General features: G+C 36.8%; 1 protein-coding gene across 1 annotated transcript in view; it reads right to left on the minus strand.

Moving 5' to 3' along the window:
• Nucleotides 1-21,510, minus strand: part of Ypel (Yippee-like) — a 127,782-nt gene that overhangs the window by 13,599 nt on the left and 92,673 nt on the right. Inside the window, exons 3-6 of the mRNA XM_067099998.1 lie at nt 19,398-19,488; nt 19,204-19,342; nt 16,646-16,729; nt 2,491-2,534 (exon numbers count right to left, since the gene is read on the minus strand). Coding sequence (XP_066956099.1) covers nt 2,491-2,534; nt 16,646-16,729; nt 19,204-19,342; nt 19,398-19,488 — 358 coding nt within the window. The remainder of the gene's footprint in view (nt 1-2,490; nt 2,535-16,645; nt 16,730-19,203; nt 19,343-19,397; nt 19,489-21,510) is intronic.

The following is a 21,510-nucleotide window of genomic DNA, read 5'->3' on the forward strand; positions in this document are numbered from 1 at the left end:
ATATATCAATATTTGGTATTTCTGGACTTGACCACATTTTATAGATTATATCTACTTTCCTAAGAATTTATTCGATTTTAAAGTCTTTATTTTGAAGGCCTCTGAAATGTATCCAGCAACTAATGCCTTTACTGGTATACAGTATACTGTACAGCTGATAAGGCATATACAGTAATAAACTGCAAGACCACCACTGAACCAATATTTAAAGCAAAATTCCAATTTTTAATTCGAAAGTGAGAAAGTGAGGCATTCTCCGACATGTCGAAAGCATAAAAGTTCAGTATGGGTGTCACTTTATTTAATGTCAGTCAGTGAACATTATGCACCTTTAAATTATAACTAAAAAACTAGTTTATTCCATAAAAATACAAACCACTGCAACATCCTGCATAATATTTAAGTAAACAATATCCTGAAAGGAATCATTACAAGGCAAAATAGTACCAAATTTCAATGCAGCAAAATAGTCCCACATTCAATATTCTCGTCCACTATAAATACCATAGAGGGTATATATATACCTAGAGCTGAGATCTCTATACCAGTACTACGTAGTTCGGTGGTCTTCCACCAGGGCGGCGCTGCAAAGCCTTGAAGGCATCTTGAAAGGTATGGTAACCCGCAAAATTGAACATGGGCTTAGTGCAATTGTGAATTTTTTTTTCGTTAACGTTTAATGAGTAAGTGTTTAGTGAATGTTTAGTGCGTAAGTATTCAGTGAATGTTTAGGGTTTAGTGAATGTTTTGAGAATGTTAGTGTTTAGTGAATGTTTAGTGTGTAAGCATTCAGTGAATGTTTAGTGAGTGTTTAGGGTTTAGTGTGTGTTTAGTGAGTAAGTGTGTAAGTATTCAGCGAATGTTTGGTGTGTACATTATCAGTGAATGTTTAGTGAGTGTTTAGGGTTTAGTGAATATTAGTGTTTAGTGACTGTTTAGGAAGTATCCAGTGAATGCTTAGTGTTTAGTGAATGTCTTGTGAAAATGAGTGTTTAGTGAATGTTGAATGTGTAAGTGTTTAGTGAGTCTTTAATGAGTGATTAATGAGTGTTCATTGACTATTTAGTGTTTAATGAGTGTTTAGGGATTTAATGAGCATTTAGGATTTGGTGAGTATTTAGTGTTTAATGAGTGTTAGGGTTTAGTGAGTGTTTAGTGTTTAATGAATGTTTAGGATTAGCTAAGTGTTTAGTGAATGCTTACTGTGTGTTTGGGGTACAGTGAGTATTTAGTGAGTGTTTAGTGTTTTATGAGTGTTTAGTGAGCATTTAGTGTATAGAGAATGCCTAGTGAGTGTTGACTATTCAGTGAGTGTTTAGTTTTATTGAGTGTGAGTGTATAGTAAGTGTGACTTTTTACTGAGTGTGTGTTTAGTGAGTGTGAGTGTATAGTAAGTGTGTTTAGTGAGTAAGTGTATTGTGAATGTTAGTGTTTTGTGAATGTGTGTGTATAGTGAGTGTGTGTATAGTGAGTGTGAGTGTATAGTGAGTGTAAGTGTATTGTGAATGTTAGTGTTTAGTGACTGTACATTACTGTTTAGGTAGTGTTCAGCGACTGTATGCAAAGAAAGTCCTGTAATTTACAGGAACCACTGATGCTAAACACTGCTTAGATCAAAGCCAGATGATGCTTAGACCTTGACCACAATGGTTGGAGTGCTTTAGGCCAACCTGTTTTTGAAGGTAATTTTTCTCTGTGAAATTGGGTCATATATAATAATAATAATAATAATAATAATAATAATATAACAGTAAATATAATAATAATAACAGTAATTATATAATAATAATAATAATAATAATAATAATAATAATAATAATAATAATGTACAGTACTATTAGCTGGACCGAGACCTTTCAATATGGCCGCCTGAGGTCACATGCTCGGCAGGGAGATCGCCACTCGAGTGATTGATGCTCTATGATAAATACGAATGTGCATTCTGTTTCATTTGACGGTTACGATTTCTTCTTTCATCTTAAATGTCAAGTCGCACTGCCTTCACACTCCGAGAATATGTCTTCAGTTTTTTCAACTATGATCTTACTGTACAGTCTGAGCCGCAGATTTCAAGGATATAAAAACCAACATACAAAGTGCATCTTGGTACAAATAGCTTGAAACCACGTGTGGCTAAACTTGTGTTCAATCCATCCGTTGGTTATATTATACAAAAAGTCTTTCAAATATTTTGGACATGCAGTTTTGTTAGCTTGATGAGTCATTACATATATTTTAAACATTATTCTGGCCCTGACAGGGAGCTAGTGTTAACTCAAACACTCCAGGGGTAATCCTGCCCCACTGTGACAATCTAGCAGAGCAATGACCCTTTCCAGGAAGATAACAGATACTAGAATTTCAGACATAAAAAAGTCTGAAACAGGCCCGTATGACCTTAAATTTTGATGATCAACTGCTCACTGCAATTTTAGATCTATATAATGAATGACGCAGATATTATCAACAACAGAAAGACTTCATACTTACACTGAATTGAAGAGGTAGGCCCGGCCTTGACTACCCTGAAACGACTGTTGGAAGAAAGAAATAACTGGGATTAGTATCTTTCACAGAATAGTCAGTTGCAGCATCATTAAAAAGTACTGGATTTAGTGAAACAAAAATACTTTTTTTATATCTAATACTATATATATTGCATAACAGAATACGTATATGAATAAATATGCTGTATATTTAAACAATTTTTTTACTCAGTAAAATAACTACTAGGCCAGTCAAGTAACTCGAAATACCATTCGAAAATTTAGATCAGAAAGTAAATGGTTTAGGATACACATTTTCTGTGCTCCAGTTACAGATGTTACATTATTTGATGTCTATTTGTAATAGCCATTAACATCGCCTCCGACGTCGTGTGACACTAAGAGCCTCCATGAAATTCTGCCACTTTTCCCTTGTTTTATCTTCGCAAATATCCATTTATCTTCAGACCCCCCCACCACCCCCACCCCGTCTTATAGTTCTCGTCCTAGCTAGGTCTCGGTCTCCAAACTCTTTTGATGGCCACAAAAGCTCAGCCGACACTACCACAATCTATTGTCGTGCGATATCATTTCTAAAGATATGCTGCTATCTAACTCCTAATTTTCTTAAGCCTTTATTCCCAAATCGACAAAATCTTGTAGAAACTGTTTCACTGTCATACCAATTTCCTTGTCCATATTAATAACACAGAATATACTAAAATAGTTTATAATCTTGGTTTGCCATACGATTTCAGTCTTATCTGTTTTCCCTTTCGTAATCTGTCTGCTCAAAGTTTCCCATGTCCATTTTAATCTTTAAGTATATCCTTACTCAAGGAAGCGTGTATAAGATATGAATGTTCCATAATATCTGAAAGACAACTTTATTACTCCTACCTCCATCTACTGTTATTTCATCCCTCTGTGCATCTTCTCTCCTCGTTACGTCAGTCTTCCTCAGATTTATCCTAAGTCCCACTCTGTATATACAAGATGTATTCTGCAAAAATATACTTTGCAAATTCTATGATGTTTTGCTGATTAAACCATTATTGTCCACATACTCAAGTCTGTAAAGTTTAGCCTTTACAAGATGTCAGCCGCTCCTACTTGAGCTACGATTTTCAGAATCATACATTTTGTTTCCTAAGAACCATAACTGCAGCAAAGGATGCTTCTCCTCCAAGTATTATTATTATTATTATTATTATTATTATTATTATTATTATTATTATTATTATGTCATAAAACAACTTTGTAAATGGAAAAATTGCAGTCTTGTAAGAATTCCGAAATATATACATCTAGACATAACTACGAATTCTTAATTACTAATAATATTACTATTATCATTACTATACTGATTTCATGGTGTCACTGCAAATAGTCTGAATCCCCATCGCTGCCATAAAAAAAACTGGTATTAATTATCCTTGATCAAAGCATCGAAAAGCAAGTCATACGGCTAAATACATCTTTTCGCGAGGCTTGCGACAAACGTTTAAAAAAAAGGCCTTTCCCATGGCGTAACAGCCGCAACTAACTGTTGCAATGAACAATACATTTTACAATATTGACGTTATAAGGCCGATCAACGTCACTTCCAATATTAAAAATCGTACGATGTTACAATATTATTATTATTATTACTGAAACCTGACTTCAATTTACAACGAACATAATCAAGCATTTTTTTTCGTATATTTTTACCCATCGTCTACGCGCGCACAGCATGTACAACCTGCGCGTTTAAACAAAGAATTTGCGCTAGAAGAATAAATAAATAAAAACACACGCGATTCAAACCTCCACTTTAAAGATTTCAGGAAGTTTATATAGGGCTGTTCCACACATCTTTCTAGAAGAGGTAACGAACGCCTAAGTTTGCTACCAATTATTAGTAAAAATAGTAAACACGGCGTCCAGGTGAACTTAGAAATATTTATAGACTCTTCAAACAACCTGGCCGCGAGGGAAAAAACTGATCCTCGTAAATCACGACTGGATAAAAGCCACTGCTGCAATGAATATCGTACGTAGTAAACTGTACATGGGATCAAAATAAGAATATAACAAAAATGCTTTTAGCACATGGTGCTTAGCAGAGAATACAATTTTTTTTTTACTGTAGTCAAGACATCAAAATACAATTAAGTGCTACACCATACATACACACCCAGCACATATAGTCATTCATTATATAATATATATATATATATATATATATATATATATATATATATATATATATATATATATATATATATATATATATATATATATATATATATATATATATATATATATATATATATATATATTTTTTTTTTTTTTTTTTTTTGAAAGAGGAAGCATTAAGACGACGCTCTTCTCCAAACCTGGTCTGACGACTGACATTAGAGAGGACAAAACCTAACTCCTAGTGGTCACTCGGCACACTTCCCGCACTGACATTCCTAAACCCTAACCCCCCGCCCCCAAAATAAGGACCAGCGCTTGCTTTCTTGCCGCAGATATAGGGAAGAGCTGCACAGCAACCTCAGCTTGCAACTTGCTCTTTTTGTCTTAATCAACACCCTGACTGGCAACCAGACGAAGAATGCGTTTATAAACAAAATTGCTATCGAATATCTTGTTCCGAAAAGAAATTGGCATAATTTTAAAGAAACTAAAAACACAAAGAATTGTTAGAAAATGACCACTGAGTTTACTATATAGGGGGAAATTTTTTTTTACTGATAGTAGACTTCTTTACGAAATTATTGTTTTTCTTTCCCGAATACAGAAAAGTCCTTTTCCTTCCAAATCACTTCGAAATGACAGGAATAAAGAACAAGATTACACGTTACTGGACATTCAAAACACCCAGTCAAATTAAAAATCCCCAACCTTAACAGCATTACCTTCATGTCAATAATGCGGAAACCATTTTTTGTTGTTGATATAACTAGACACAAGTACACAGTTACCACCCTTCCTGCTCTACGCTTCGCATAAACAATGGCTAAATGAGAGAGAAAAAAAAACAGAATATGTCTACTTCATTTCCGAATGTACCTTTATTTGTACTATATTCCTTGTTGTTATCAAAGTGACAAGTAGAACCAAATAGTTAAAGTAAAGAAAGTCTAGCATTAAATACAATTACAGACATCCTTGAATTCTAAAGGTGGAAAAAAAAGCATATACGCTTTTGGTATAAATATAATATATATATATATATATATATATATATATATATATATATATATATATATATATATATATATATATATATATATATAATGTATGTACATATATTAATATATATATATATATATATATATATATATATATATATATATATATATATATATATATATATATAGTATGCGTTTATCTTTAGGAAGGCGATTCATTCCCATACTCTTGTTTTCGTTTTTGTGGATGGGAGAAATAACCATTTCTAAAGCTTTAGGTGTTAAATATTCTGCTGTTCGCCCTCTATGCATTATTTTAGTAGGGATATAATCCTAACAAAGACAGGAAAGCTTCTCTGTCAAAGCTAAGAGAAGGCAGGCATGGAGGTAGTGTTGTGTGTACAAAGTTTAACCATTTCTAACGGCCCAGAAGCCAGTATTAGGGACCTAATCAACAGGGAGGTTTATCACCAGGTCACCTCTAATGAGGGTGGTCTTAAGCATCCTTTTTCCCTGTCTTATGCATTCGGCGATGTTTCTGTCAATTTTTCAGACTGCTGGAGGCTATGGAACAGCCGTTGGTCACTACAGCACAGCGCCCCAATCTGACCCATGAAAACAGAGAGAGACCAACCTTCAGACGAAGGGTATGTGCGTCGTGCTCAGGCTAACTTTGTCCTTTGTTCTTCCTCCTGTCTGTTTTTTACTAAGTGAATCAACTATACGCATTGTTCGAGAATTCCGATCGTTAGTTGCAGTGCGCAGGCGCCTACGTAAATGGTAAGTCTGGAATTGACAAGTACTGCTGATTGCTGGTAACTCTTCCTCTGTACTTATATTTCCAATTCTTCCCCTTCTGCCACCATCTACTAGAGACCCTGGTATAACCGTATTTCTTTTATGAAGTCTAGTATATGAATAATGATCATTGCCTAGTGAAACTGCATAAGCTATTCCCATGCAATAAGTAGGAATTTGGGAAAGTTAAGTGTAAGTAAAATTTCAGGCAAGCCTTGGATCCTGATATCACCATTGTTTGGAAGAGAAATAGCATTTACCAATGCTAAAACTTCATACGGTAACCACTAATGTACGAGTCTGTTGCGTTATACTTTAATTGAAGCACGAAAAATTGTGTGTCCGACGTTGACTAAGTGGTTCATGTAAATTCCCTCGCTATAACAGCACATTCCTTCTTTGTTGGGACTACAGTAGGTGGGTAATGAAGGGGTTTGATGTAATTCATTTGTTACAGAAACAATCCAATTATTCAATATGTAGTTCCAACTGGCAACCTAACCCAATCAAGTAATTGTCTGTCTTTTGGGGGTAACTTTTAACTTTAATTAACAGTTTACGTGTGGCTTCGGCAGAGCAAGGCTACATAAATTACAGTAATTAAATAACAACTCATCAGCCAAAGCCCACAAGTAACTATATATATATATATATATATATATATATATATATATATATATATATATATATATATATATATATATATATATATATATATATTATATATAAACCATAAAAACATAAATTGTAGAAAGTAAATGCTATATTTCAGAGACCAACTGTCTCTTCGGGCAATAATGGATCGAGTTACAGAAAAGCAGTATTTATGCCAGAAGGTCCATAAGTTAAGTATGCCTTAGTTTTACTGGTCCATAGGTCAGGCGTTACGTCACTCCAGTTGACAATTTCTCTTTTTAATCTTCTTAATCGCTGGTTGGAGGAAGATTTTACCTATAATACCTGAGTCACAGGTTCATTTTGAAAGGTTCATCGTATTTCTTTGTTTAATATATATATATATATATATATATATATATATATATATATATATATATATATATATATATATATATCTAACTATATATATATACATACATATATATAAATGTGTGTGTTCTAAAGCTGTATTCTAAAATGAAGAAAAAAAGTCATAAAACCTAGTAAGTTGAAACATGCACTTGGATTTTGACCAGAGACTCCACTTGAATCAAGAGATGGAACAATTTCTTCATTCTGGCATAATGTATCACTTAAACTTAATTTCTGAGAGAAACATCTCCATTGGTTATTTTCATCTTTGAGGTATATTTCCGCATGCAATTCCTTCTCAAGAACTTTCTTCGTCAACTGATAAAAGCAGGAGTAAGGAGGCGAAGCCATATCGACCACAATTACCTAAATATTATTGGGGAAGGGGAGGGCTACATAAATAAGTAAAAATGCTCTGATTAGTAGATAAGCACGTGCGTATATAATGACCTCCTGGCCTCGAGTTGCAATGCAAAAGGGTTAGGGGGGAGGGTAGCCATGGCAACGGCAAAGGCCGGACAACGCTGCCTGGCACACGATTCAATCCTTTTATGGTTGCTGTTAAAAGAGCCTACATTACGTATCACTATGCAGTCTCTCTCTCTCTCTAAACTCCCAGGTTGGAGAGAGATTTCACATCATATTCCTGTCCATCCTGTTCCTACATAACTGTTCTTGTTCCTGCTCTTCCTGGTAAGAACATTTTCTTTATTTGCCACTAAATCTTACGGTCCGAGTTTATTTTTTATCTGATTCCTGTTATCTATGCAAATGTTAAAAGTGTAACAAAAACCACATTAGCATTTCTTCTGTGGGCAACGCTTTTTTTTTTTTTTTTTTAAATTTGACCTTTATCAAGAAATACAAAGATAATAGCCTGCGTGTCATAATTCTACCATATCTCTACACAGATGTCAACTACAACAACAGTTACCAGTTCTGGTCACAAAGACAGCAACCATAACAAACAACCACCGTCAGATCAATTTACTACCTGGCAACACCGAAGGGATTACAAGGAACACAGTAACCTCGATATAGTTCAAAGCGCAATAACGTTATCATACAGCACAGCCAAGTCAGTGCAGAATTAAAAAAAACTAATCAAAGAACTCTTTTGCATTACCATGTAGAGCCATAGTCATTTGCCATAAATAACGGCTGCAAAGTGCAGTGCTTGCAACTTTTACTGCATGTCCAATTTTAATCGATTTAATATATTTTTCCCTCTCTCTACATCACAAACAGATCGACGCACAGTACTTTCTATACAGAATCGAAAAATGCAACCACAACAACCCCCCAACCAACAATTCAACAACCCTATCAACCCGTTCCCCCCAAAACCCCACCACCACCATCAACAACGCTGTTGCTGATTGAAGTTCTCTCTTCATGATCGATGAGACGGTAGTGGGGCAGCAGGCCAAGTGGGGAGGGGGAGGAGGGGGGAGATTTGGTGGAGACCAGGAGGGTGCATTTTTAAAATTGGGTGTTGTAGGTTTCAGTGAGGAGGGTGAAAGGGACGATTTTAATTTGTAACCAGATGGACCAGTTCATAAAAGTCAATGTATTAATGAAAAAGATACGAGAGAGAGAGAGAGAGAGAGAGAGAGAGAGAGAGAGAGAGAGAAATTCAAGGTTAAGTCCGTCGCCATTAAGATTGGCGAACAGGAACTGCGTAGCCAACTTCGGCTTTTTCTTTCTTTTCTGGCGATAGACTGCCCGGCGCAGAAGTGGACACAAGTCTGTGCCATAATACTCAGCAACGGTTTAACACCGTTGGCGTCATTCTTTTTAACAGGTGGAATAAATCGTCGCTATGATGAGTTATAGTGTCAAGATATAATTATACACCCGTGTGCCCTTATCATAAAAATGGCGGAATAAGGAAATGATAAATATGGCATATGGGGAACAGAGAAGAGTGCAATATCGGTAGAACCCTGACCTCACATAACCAAGGGCAGTGGTTCAATTCCCCACCAGTCGACCCAACCGTCAAAAGCGTCAGCGTTAGCTGGAAGTCAAGAAAGGGGTATTGCTAACAGTCTCATCCCTAAATACTTGTTGAACACTGGAAGACGCCACCCCCTCTGAAAGAAGGAAAAAGCGTAGAGAACAAAATATGTAAAACATACAAAGGCAAACTTGCATTCACACACACACATATACATATATATATATATATATATATATATATATATATATATATATATATATATATATATATATATATATATATATATATATATATATGTGTGTGTGTGTGTGTGTGTGTGATGAATCAGTGCAGAGATTATTTTAGCTAAACTGAGGTAAACGACATCTGCTGTACTAATTAGACAACCTTATTAAATATGGGACAAGACTCAAAATAAATACAAGAAAAACATAAGTAACGAAAACAGAGTCTGCCTAAGAGGATGAAGTAACATTAGATGGGGAACGTTAATGGGTCTGGATGTTTCAAATATTCAAGAGCAGTAATACCGAGCACAGTTTTTTTTTTTTTTCAGATGACAGGTAAGATGGGTGAAAAGGGCAGTTAGCTAGGTTCTCATGTATAGAACTGGGAGATGCCGCCCGTCTGAAAGAGTGAGAAAATTATATAGACACGCAAACGCGCGCGCGCACACATTTATGCAAGTATCCACAGTGCCACTGACACTGGAGATACTGCAAAGGGCCATGGGTTGTGCGGAGGACATGTCAAAGTGGTCATCACCTCCCTTTCCTCACCACCTGATCCGCACATGAGGTTTCCGTCATTTCCCTTACGGTACCAATTCTCAAAAGCGGGAAAACAAACAGTTGGCAAATGAATGATTATGCACTACATAAATCTAGGGCTGTCTTTATTGCTATGCGGACATGAATTTTGACATAACAATGAAAATGTACCCAACAAATTTTGTCGATTTGAGATTAATGCCTAGGATTATTAGGAGTCGGATGGCGTGGCAACATAGTTAAAAATGATACTATACGGAAATTAAGAAAGTTTCATAGATAGATGATATCTAATGATGAAAAGGCGATGGAGATGACCAGGACAATTATATATATATATATATATATATATATATATATATATATATATATATATATATATATATATATATATATATATATATATATATATATATATATAATTGAAACCCTGGTTTAATGTGGATACTAAAAAAATATGCAGATCTGAATGATGAAGAGTAGAAGGTGGTAAGTGTTTATTAAGAGGATGCAAGACTGAGGTCATTGTTCAGGATGTAAGGGAGGAAGTAGCAAGAGACTGAGGTTGAAGAACATAGAGTTTCAGTTCTGTTTACTCTCATGTCACCCCTGTTAAGGAGAGCACTCACACACTCATACATACGCACACACACACACACACACACACACACACACACACACACACACACACACACACACACACACACATACAACAATATATATATATATATATATATATATATATATATATATATATATATATATATATATATATATATATATAATTTATATATATATATATTATATATATATATATATATATATACATACTCGTATATACTGTATATATATATATATATATATATATATATGCTCTACATATGCTGACAGAACTCAACTTACAGCTTTTCATTTCTTAAGTATTCTGGTTGTTTCGTACTGCTGAAGGGTTGCTGCCCCCTTGAGTACTTTTTATAGATTTTGTAATTTTATCAAACATACCCCCACTTCTTTCCTTCCTCTTCCTCTTGCCTTTTTAATCTTGCTAATGCCGAGTCACTGACGAATCTCCAGCCCGAGAGGGAAAGGAATAAAGAGGCAACAGCCTCAAAGGACAGGCTGAGCTGTAAGATACAGCCCGAGACTCTCCTCTTTTTCATTCTTTCCTTCTCCACACACACACACAGACAGGCACAAAAATATACACATAAATATATATATATATATATATATATATATATATATATATATATATATATATATATATATATATAAATAATGTATTTATGTATATAATGTCTGTATGTATTACGTATATACATAAATATACACATACACACTCTCCCGTAACCTTCAACCAAATTTAAAATAAATAAATACATAAACAAACAGGAAAAGTAAATAACAGCAACAGTGTTACAAGTAGGAGTGAGCTGATTAGTTGAAAGAGCGCCGCGTGTCGTATCGTACCATGCACGAAGCTGCATCCAAAGTAGCTATGTCCTACTTTCCTCCCGTCATTCCTCCTTCCACCACTGCGATCCTTCATGCTGTTCCCGACCTCATTATCTCACGGCGCATTGAAGAGTCGCGCCTACTTAGAAGTTTGACAATTTTTTTTTTTATTTTTTTAAGCAAAGGGCGGCGGAATGATCAGCTAAAATGACCTGGAATATCTCAGGACGATCGAGCAAAAACAGATTTTTCAAAATGTAAAAACCGACATAAAAGTTAAGTATACCTTAGTTTTACCAGACCACTGAGCTAATTAACAGCTCTCCTAGGGCTGGCCCGAAGGATTAGACTTATAGTATATAACGTGGCTAAGAACCAGCTGGTTACTTAGCAACGGGACCTACAGCTTATTGTGGAATCCGAACCACATTATAACGAGAAATGAACTTCTATCACCAGAAATAAATTCCTCTAACTCTTCATTAGCCGACCGGAGAATCGAATCAACAGGCCATACGGGCAAGTACATGGAATTTACATTTCGAGTTCTGTCATGTGAGAGACTAGTCCATTGGATACCACCTCTCATCCCGTAGAAGGCGTAGTGTCAGTGAAGAGAGAAAAGCGGTGATTACTGTCTATGAAAACTTTCTTCGCAGAGAAGGTTGCAGAGACCAGGAAGAGGAGAACAGTGACCGACGCCTGAGTCCTGACAGGAGAGGTTTCTGTTCTCTCAAATCCTTTCCAACCTTTGCATTTTGGTGCGCATGTTTTTTCATTCATTCCTTACTTTTCAAAAGCAGGTAAAGGTTGTTAAGCTCTCAGAAACTGTTCTATACAATGAGGTGATTTCTCTATAATTATTCTTGACCATTAAATCATCTTCCCATAAAATACATGAAAATTGTAGCCACCTCAAAAGCTGTTAGCGGTATGCAATGCAATGCACCATGGTCATACACCCACTTTGTGGCTGGAAATTATTCCCCAAACGTTCACACTAAATGTAATTTCCCCTTCTTCAAGAACTATATTGTTCCCAAAAATGTCCCTTCAAAGCGGAGTTCCCTAGCAATTACCCAGTTCGCAACCTATTTTCCCTAAATACTCTTTCAAATGATTTTACCCCTACACCATCCTTGAGAGCTCATTTCTTTTTTCCCACAAAGAGACCCTTTGTGAGCCGTTCTTCCTTGAAATGTCCTCTCATTATTTTTCCTTGAATCGCCCTCTTTCACAGCTAATTTCTCCCCTGGAACATCCATGAGGTGTGATTTCCCTAGGCGCTTCTTAACAATAGTCCAACATAAAAATAAAAAATGTTAATAAAATTCTTTGCAATTCAGGTTGTTGCAACTGCAATAATGTTTCATCCTGGCAATATTGCAAAATGCAATTGAAACACTGTGTGGGTGAAACAGAGTTGACCAGAAGTCCTCGAAATATAAGAGAAGGAAAAATTGATATCAGATACTGGTGGTGTGGCTCAAGCGGACAGGCGACGTGAGGGTGTGGGAGGACGGGAGGTGCAAGGGTAGAGGGTGGGGTGGGGTGGGAGGTTAATGGGGGAGGGGGAGAGCCAAATGGAAGTACTGACCATTCTTACGTAAGATGGAACCTGTTCATTCTCACCCTTCCCTTGTGGGAACTTCGCGAAAGTGGTTGCAAGATTTATCAACATCATGAGAGAGAGAGAGAGAGAGAGAGAATCGCAAAATATATTAACATCAGTTAGGCGTGTGCCTAACGAATGGGTGGCGTCACACAGGGACAAAATCCAAACTTCAACTTCATGAGCACGTGGACTAGATTTTGTTTATGATAAAAGAAAGCATGAAAGCATATACTCTTTAATGAACGAAAATATATAAATACATATCCCCTTCAATTACATGAAATGCGAGAATTTACGTCCTGATAAATAAATGGAAAAATATGAAAGTGCATCATCCTCTTTAATAAAACAAAAATACTTGACTGCTGGAAACGTTTTCATCTCGATGTTCTGCTCATCAGGTTATTTGTCTTAAGTAACTCTAATGTTTTGGAAAGTACGGCACGACTTAATGTATTCAACATGCCACTGCATACACTCACAACAATGCTTTTATGCAAAGACTGCGACCAGTTTATGATAAATCTACACTTAACTTTGACAACAGCATGTGTATAACAAGAATAGCTCAAAACGACCACAGCCCGTGCTTGTAAAAGGCCAACTATCGACTACTGCTGGTACAGTACTGAAGAACAGATAATGGGACGAGTTTCTCTTGAAGTGAACATCAGCTCTTTCGTTTCCTGCCCAAGACATAAACAGGATATTCATCAAATAATAGCCGTAAAAGACTTCAAAAACTGACAAGAAAGACCGCGTTGGTATGCAATTATTCTAAGACTAGGCTGTTTAAAGTTTCTGGACAGAGTGATGCAATAAGACGGGGAAAAGACATAATGTGTAGGTTCAAGAATAAGGGATACAAAATGTGTTCGTGAATGGAGCAGCTAATGTTTGCAGTCGATACAATGTGAAGTGGCGATAGTGTGTGGAAGTGACAGAGGCAGGTGAAATTTTGAACGTGTCGTGTTTTTACAAGATAATTGCTGAAAGTAAATGTCGACATGAGTAAGATTAAGCAAGCACATGAAACAATGAATACACGCACTGATGTTTGATAGTATATGTAATGGACAATGGATGATAACAGAAGGCGAATTATGGAATACGAGAAACAAGAAAGATGGGAGGAGCTAAGCGAACCGTCTGCAAGAACCAAGAGTGTCCAGGACACCCAAAGTTATCATGGATACAAAGTAAGAATGAATGAAAAACTTTAAAAGCTGTTGTGACTTATTATCGGTGTAATTCTGGAAGCAATAAGAGTTGAAAGTGAGAGAAGTACAGGGATACAAAGTGATCAAACGGTTAGCATTAGTGACCAGACAGATTAGTGTGCATGTGCAGAGGAGAACGATAGTTTAGTGGAAAAGGTGTTAACTTCGAAGGAAAGGAAGATGCAGACAGAAAGCGTGTTAGCAAGGTAAACAAGGGAATGCAAAGACAAGGCTTTAATATTCTGGAAGAAAGAGTGCCAGCGTGAAAGCAAAGTTTGTGTGTGAGGATAAACACGATGCTGATGAACCTTTTGGGAATCTGTAAACGACGTGGATTCTTGAGGCTAAAGGTTCCTCTCTCTTAGAGGATATTAATTACTGGTACATGCGCGTGCGCACACAATATATACACACATATATATATATAAATATGTGTGTGTATATATATATATATATATATATATATATATATATATATATATATATACACATGCATACATATGCATACATACATATATATAAATTATATGTATGCATATAATACACAGTATATTATACGACCCAAGAAAATATATAACATCAGTATATCCTGAACAAGTTTCGCAATCGAAGTCCCATTGAAAAAGAGGCTGAATAGGGCTTAAGAATGTTAGGAAAAATGTGGAAAAGACTGTTAATCAAATGCGTGAGATTCGCCTCGGCCTCCGGATGATCGCAAAATAGATTCCTACCACCCAATCTCTCTCTCTCTCTCTCTCTCTCTCTCTCTCTCTCTCTCTCTCTCTCTCTCTCTCTCTCTCTCTCTAAATCTCCAGGCATCTCAAGGCTGTGCTTATCCTGGGGAATGCTAATTCCTGACTATTTATATTTCGAAAGCATATCTTTCACTTTTATCATTAATGAGTCAGAAATATTTTAATTAAGGAAATTATGCAATTCTAAAATAACTGAGAAGAAGAAAGAAAGAGAAGAAGAGAAGAGAGGAGTCTCAATCACTCGTGCGTGTGTATTGCAAACTATGCCTACTTCAACTTATCTGTTTATGAAACAGCGGGTTTGCTTATGAGTACAGCAGCTATAAATATGAAATAGGGTGGACGTGCCAAGAAAGGAAGGAGGCGAGAGACCACACAAAAAATCAGGAGAGATGCAACTAAGGGAGCAAATGGGGTTAGAGAGTATAGAAAAACTGGGAGGAAAATAAGCAGAACACAGGGTTTCAATTGAGATTAAAAGCATGTGAAGTAGAAATACAGAGGCCGGGAAAATGAAGACTAGAAAATAAGGGAAAACTGAGAGGCGAAATAAAGGAAAACATGAAAAAAATAAATGACTTGCAAGAAAGAGGCGAAGACAAGACATTAAAGAAGAAATCAATAGAGAAAAAATGGGGAAATACGGGGAGGATGCGAATTACTCGGCAAACAAAATCAAATAGGAAATCATCAACGAGATAACAGGGTTTCAATACGAAGTAAACATCAGTTGAGTGCTATGAATCAGCAGCCATAGTGCCACAAATGGTCAGGATTGGTCAAGGAGAGAGAGAGAGAGAGAGAGAGAGAGAGCAGAAATTCGAGGAAGGAACCAAGGGGAATAGTTATGAGAGGTGAACTACAGGACTAACTCGCAAGGCCAATCAGGTTGTAAAGTCCTGCCAAGGATGAAGTTATTCCCTTAATTACACTAATAATTTGCATCATTTAATTTTCTTTTTTTTTAACTACATTAAATGGACTTAATTTTCGCAGTTACCCGAATGCCCAGTATTATGAAATCTTTCTTCCGCAAACAGCAGGAAGCTATTGTTTTCTTCTCACATACCTCAAACCCATTAACAGTTAAGAGCAGATAAAAAACCCGGGAAACAGATCCTATCCCCACCAAATATTAATAAAAATCCGTATAGCGCAATTCTGCTAACATGATTGCAAACACAAGATGTACTGAGGCTCAAAGAATGAGGTACTATCCACGTATAAACTGGTCCCAAAATTCAAGTGTCTCTCTGGAGGTATGGGAAAGACCTCAAAGGTCAGAGGAGGAACCAGAGGTCAACATACTCATGTCAGAAAAAAAGGGGGAGGGGTTCCGATCAATGTCTTATTACCCGTAAGAGATTCTTACCTTCGATATAAGCTCATCGTGGTTGGCAAGGTGCGCCCGACAGTGTATGCAAGAATACGTCCGGTGGCATGATGGAAGGTATGCCTGTAGAGAGAAGAGAAAGATAATAATAATAATAATAATAATAATAATAATAATAATAATAATAATAATAATAATAATAAACAAATTCACTGTTATGTATGGGTACATATATTTAAAAACCTCTAGAGAGAGCTTCTTTCGGGAATCGAAGATCCTTTCAATAATAATAATAATAATAATAATAATAATAATAATAATAATAATATAATAATAATAATAATAAATTTACATAAATCAGGCATGACAAGAGACACTTCAGAATTAACAAAATACAAGAAAAGTGAGAAAGGTAGGCTATATGCCTGCCTTACTCCTCTGTGTCAAAATTCCGAAGAAAATCAGAAACCAGACCAAGGTGAATGCTAGTATCAATCATCAATTAGTCATGATCTTGCAATTTACCTTTATAAATACTACTTCAACACACATAGACTTATAATAACACAATAGACTAGTCAACCAGAATAAAAAAATAAACTACTACTTCAACACAAATCGACTAGTCAACCAGAATAAAAAAATAAAATACTACTTCAACACAAATAGACTAGTCAACCAGAATAAAAAAAAAGTACATACTTTAATGCAATCCTTTAATTCCTAACCATTCATGAATTCTCTCTGTTTGGTAGTTAGTGGATTAGTCAAGCTATTAAGCCGTCAAGTTCGTAGTGAAGAATCTTACGTAGATCACTACAGGACTAAAGCGAATGTCCTAACACAAACACACACACACACATAATGTGAAATATATGTAAATCCAGCTAATATGCGATGTCGCTTAAATTCATCTTATCAAAAGAATTAAGAATGATTTTTTTTAAATATTCGTTTTGGGCGATACTGCGGCTTCAGCTAATAAATCTACGAGCACTGTCACACTATACTACTACGTCACACAACAATAATGATAATACTAAATAATTTAGTTGGTCTTTAATTACTATGGATAATAAAATCGTTATGTATTTTATTCAAGGTATTTTGGAAGAGCTGGCTAGGTTAAAATGTCAATAAATAAATTCAGAAAGCCACATTTTTACTTAAGAGCATAATAGCCACCAAACCTCCGAGTTTACACAGTTCATATTATCTTAAACGCCCGAGTATTCAATCAATAATCTCTCTCTCTCTCTCTCTCATTAATTCATGATGAGCACAGTCGTTGACCAAGGCTGATTATATCTACCTCTTAATATGACAACCATACTCGGAAGTAATCTGTGTGAGAAACACGTATCATATACATGCCTAATCATCATTCTCTCTCTCTTTCTCTCTCTCTCTCTCTCTTTCTCTCTCTCTCCTTTTTGCTTCTTCCTTTTACCTATGCCTCTGTCTGTCAATCTTCTAATCTCTCTCTCTCTCTATTCCCTTTTTACCCCTCCCTTTACCTATGTCTCCGTCTGTCTGTCAATCTTCCAATATCTCTCTCTCTCTCTCCCCTTTTGCTTCTTCCTTTTACCTATGCCTCTGTCTGTCAATCTTCTAATCTCTCTCTCTCTCTCCCCTTTTACCTCCCTTTTACTTATGTCTCTATCTGTCTGTCAATCTTCCAGTCTCTCTCTCTCTCTCTCTCTCTCTCTCTCTCTCCTTTTTGCCTCTTCCTTTTACCTATACCTCTCTCTCTCTCTCTCTCTCTCTCTCTCACTCTCTCTCTCTCTCCCCTTTTTGCCTCTTCCTTTTACCTATGCTTCTCTCTCTCTCTCCCCTTTTTGCCTCTTCCTTTTACCTATGCCTCTGTCTGTCAATCTTCCACTCTCTCTCTCACCGAAAACATCATGGAGCTAAAAATATCAGAAAGAGCAAGCAGAGGTAGATTAATAGTACCCAAAACTATATCAGGAAAACTAAGGAAAGCACACAGGACATTAATCCACTACGCACCAGCATCGATAATGCAAAGTCTATTAAATGCGTTACCAGCTCATCTGAGGAACATATCAGGAGTGAGCACAGATGTGTTTAAGAATACAGTACGCTCGACAAATATCTAAGCTGCATCCCAGACCATCCCAAGATTGGAAGATGCAAAAAATGCCGGAAGATGCATTAGCAATTCTCAGTAGACATCAAGGTGCCTCACTGAGGGACCTCCTGGGGCAACCACGAACTGTAAGGTCTGTGGGGTCACTCTCTCTCTCTCCCTTTTGCCTCTTCCTTTTACCTATGCCCCGCCAATCTCTCTCTTCTCTCTCTCTCTCCTTTTTGCTTCTTCCTTTTACCTATGCCTCTGTCTGTCAATCTTCCAATCTCTCTCTCTCTCTTTTTGCCTCTTCCAGCACACCTCTCTCTCTACCTCTCTCTCTCTCTCTCTCTCTCTCTCTCTCTCTCTCTCTCTCTCTCTCTCTCTCTCTCTCTCTCCTTCCTTTTTGCCTCTTCCTTTTACCTATGCCTCTCTCTCTCTCTCTCTCTCTCTCTCTCTCTCTCTCTCTCTCTCTCTCTCTCTCTCTGTGTGTGCATGTAAGGCTCACCTGGAAGGTTTTGACCATTGTTGTGGTGATGGGCAGGGGCGCGGAATGCGGTCGCGTCCTGTCAGTAGGCGTGGTTCTGGTGTCCCGGAGCCAGCCAACGGGCTCCTGCTGTTGCTGCTGCTGCTGCTGCTGGCTGTTGCTGCTGACCACCTCCTCCTCCTCCTTCCTGGGGCCCGTCGTGGTGCTGGGGGTGCTGACGAGCCGCCCCGGACCCCACCGAGCCTACCGGGCGGGCTGCGCTAATGCACAGCCACGGTGCCAGGCACTCCAAGACTCTCACCCGCCCTGTGAGGAAGACGCAAGAACAAGAAGGAGAGTTAGGCGATGATGGATGTCAACAACACGACATGTCAGAAGTTAAGGCATATAACATGTTACACTGATAAATGATAAAAAAAAAAAAAAAAAACAAACGTTGAACATAAAGAACAGACAAAACTGACACGCCCACTCTTACCACCAATTATACGGCCCATTTATCATAACTATTTGATTAATCCTTTAAATCACATGAACCAATATCAAGTGAGCGTTAAAGCTGTTAACTGAGCATAACGTTAATCCAATCCATTTGCCTTTTAAATTAGCAAGAAGTACTGAAGTTTGCTGTTAAGTCAATTTTTGGGCACGTGTCAGTGGGTCCTAATGGGACCCTGATGTCCGTGCAGTGTCTGTAATACCCCGAGCCCTGATAATGTGTCATACATAAATACGCTTTACAGGTGAACTTTACCAGTTCATAATAAAATTATATACATATATATATATATATATATATATATATATATATATATATATATATATATATATATATATATATATATATATGATAGATAGACAGATATACTGAATGGTATGGGAACACCTATACACAGAGTTCTGGCAACAACACTGCACCTACGCCGTGTTGATCAAGTGTAGTTACTTCCGTATGGTAGGCACTTGACAAAAACTAGCTACACTAGTTACGACGCTGGCAACAAATTGGCAGCAGCATGCGCTCACAGGTACAACACCACCACCAACAGGACTAACGCAATACGTTGAAATGCTGTCAACACAGAGACACCTACCCTGCGTCCCAGGGATGAAAAATGAAAAGGGCAGGGCGCGACATCCAATATCTGTCTACTGCTATGTTAGACTGAAGTCTGAAACCGGAAATGAACCGGGGCTGCTGCTAAAGCGTACAGACACCAAAACAAGGCTCTACCCAAACACAGATAATGGCGCCGATAACGAATGATTACGGGCTTTTTATAAATCCAGGGACACATGCGCACCCAACCCAATCACTGTCACACACACACACAAACACATTCAAGCATGGATGGGTGCAAGGTATTTAGGGCCAAAGAAAGGGCGCTGGGTCCGAGAAAGAAACGCAACCCACAATTCTTGATGAACATAATTATCGTCACAGCACATACAAGACAAACCTCTTTATATTAAATTGCTTTGCGGCCGCCGCATTTCTACACTACAATTGCATTTCCTTTCTTGAGTTGCCTTAAAAAAAAGCTTTTGCAATCTTACAATAAAGCATATATATATATATATATATATATATATATATATATATATATATATATATATATATATTACATACAGTATTCTGTACTCTGTACAATGTGTACATAATTATCATGTTAATAATAAAAAAAAAATTTTTCCTTTCCAACAACTCAATAAAGAAAACGATTTTTGTTCTACCCATTCGAAAGTCCCATAATTTACTTTCTTATTGCACAAGCAGAGAAAAAATCCATCTAGAAAAAGGCAAAATAATTAATATATCCTCTAGGAAAAAGTGAACAAGTAATGGCGGCTGGGCCAGTTGGCGCCAAATGCGCTAAGCGCGTGGGAAAAAAATGTCGATTGCCAAACTTCACCATAATGAAGCGGGTGGCAACGAAAAACACAGAAAATCCATGGTTTTTTGTGCCTAGGCGTACCTCATTCCACACTGTGAGGCAAGGTGTGGACGGGCCTCAGGGCACAGCTACCTTACCAAGGCTTACTTGGGGACAAGTAGGTGGTCAGGAATACGCAAGAAAGAATATTCAGAGATAATCCCTACTGGCACCAGAGTCAGTAACAAAAAAAAAGTAAACCAATAACATTACTAAAAAAAAAACCAAGTTTTACCAAATTCTACAATGGCTTCCCCAATAATAAAGGCAATAACATTAGAAAACCTAAAAACATAAGTAAACCTAATAATTATAAAATACAATCATTATAAATAAAAAACCAACAAGTAAAATTCAAAGATCTATAAGGCTGAAACTACTAAAAAAAAATTAA

Source organism: Macrobrachium rosenbergii, chromosome 56, assembly GCF_040412425.1.
Source record: "Macrobrachium rosenbergii isolate ZJJX-2024 chromosome 56, ASM4041242v1, whole genome shotgun sequence".
Classification (NCBI taxonomy): Eukaryota; Metazoa; Arthropoda; class Malacostraca; order Decapoda; family Palaemonidae; genus Macrobrachium; species Macrobrachium rosenbergii.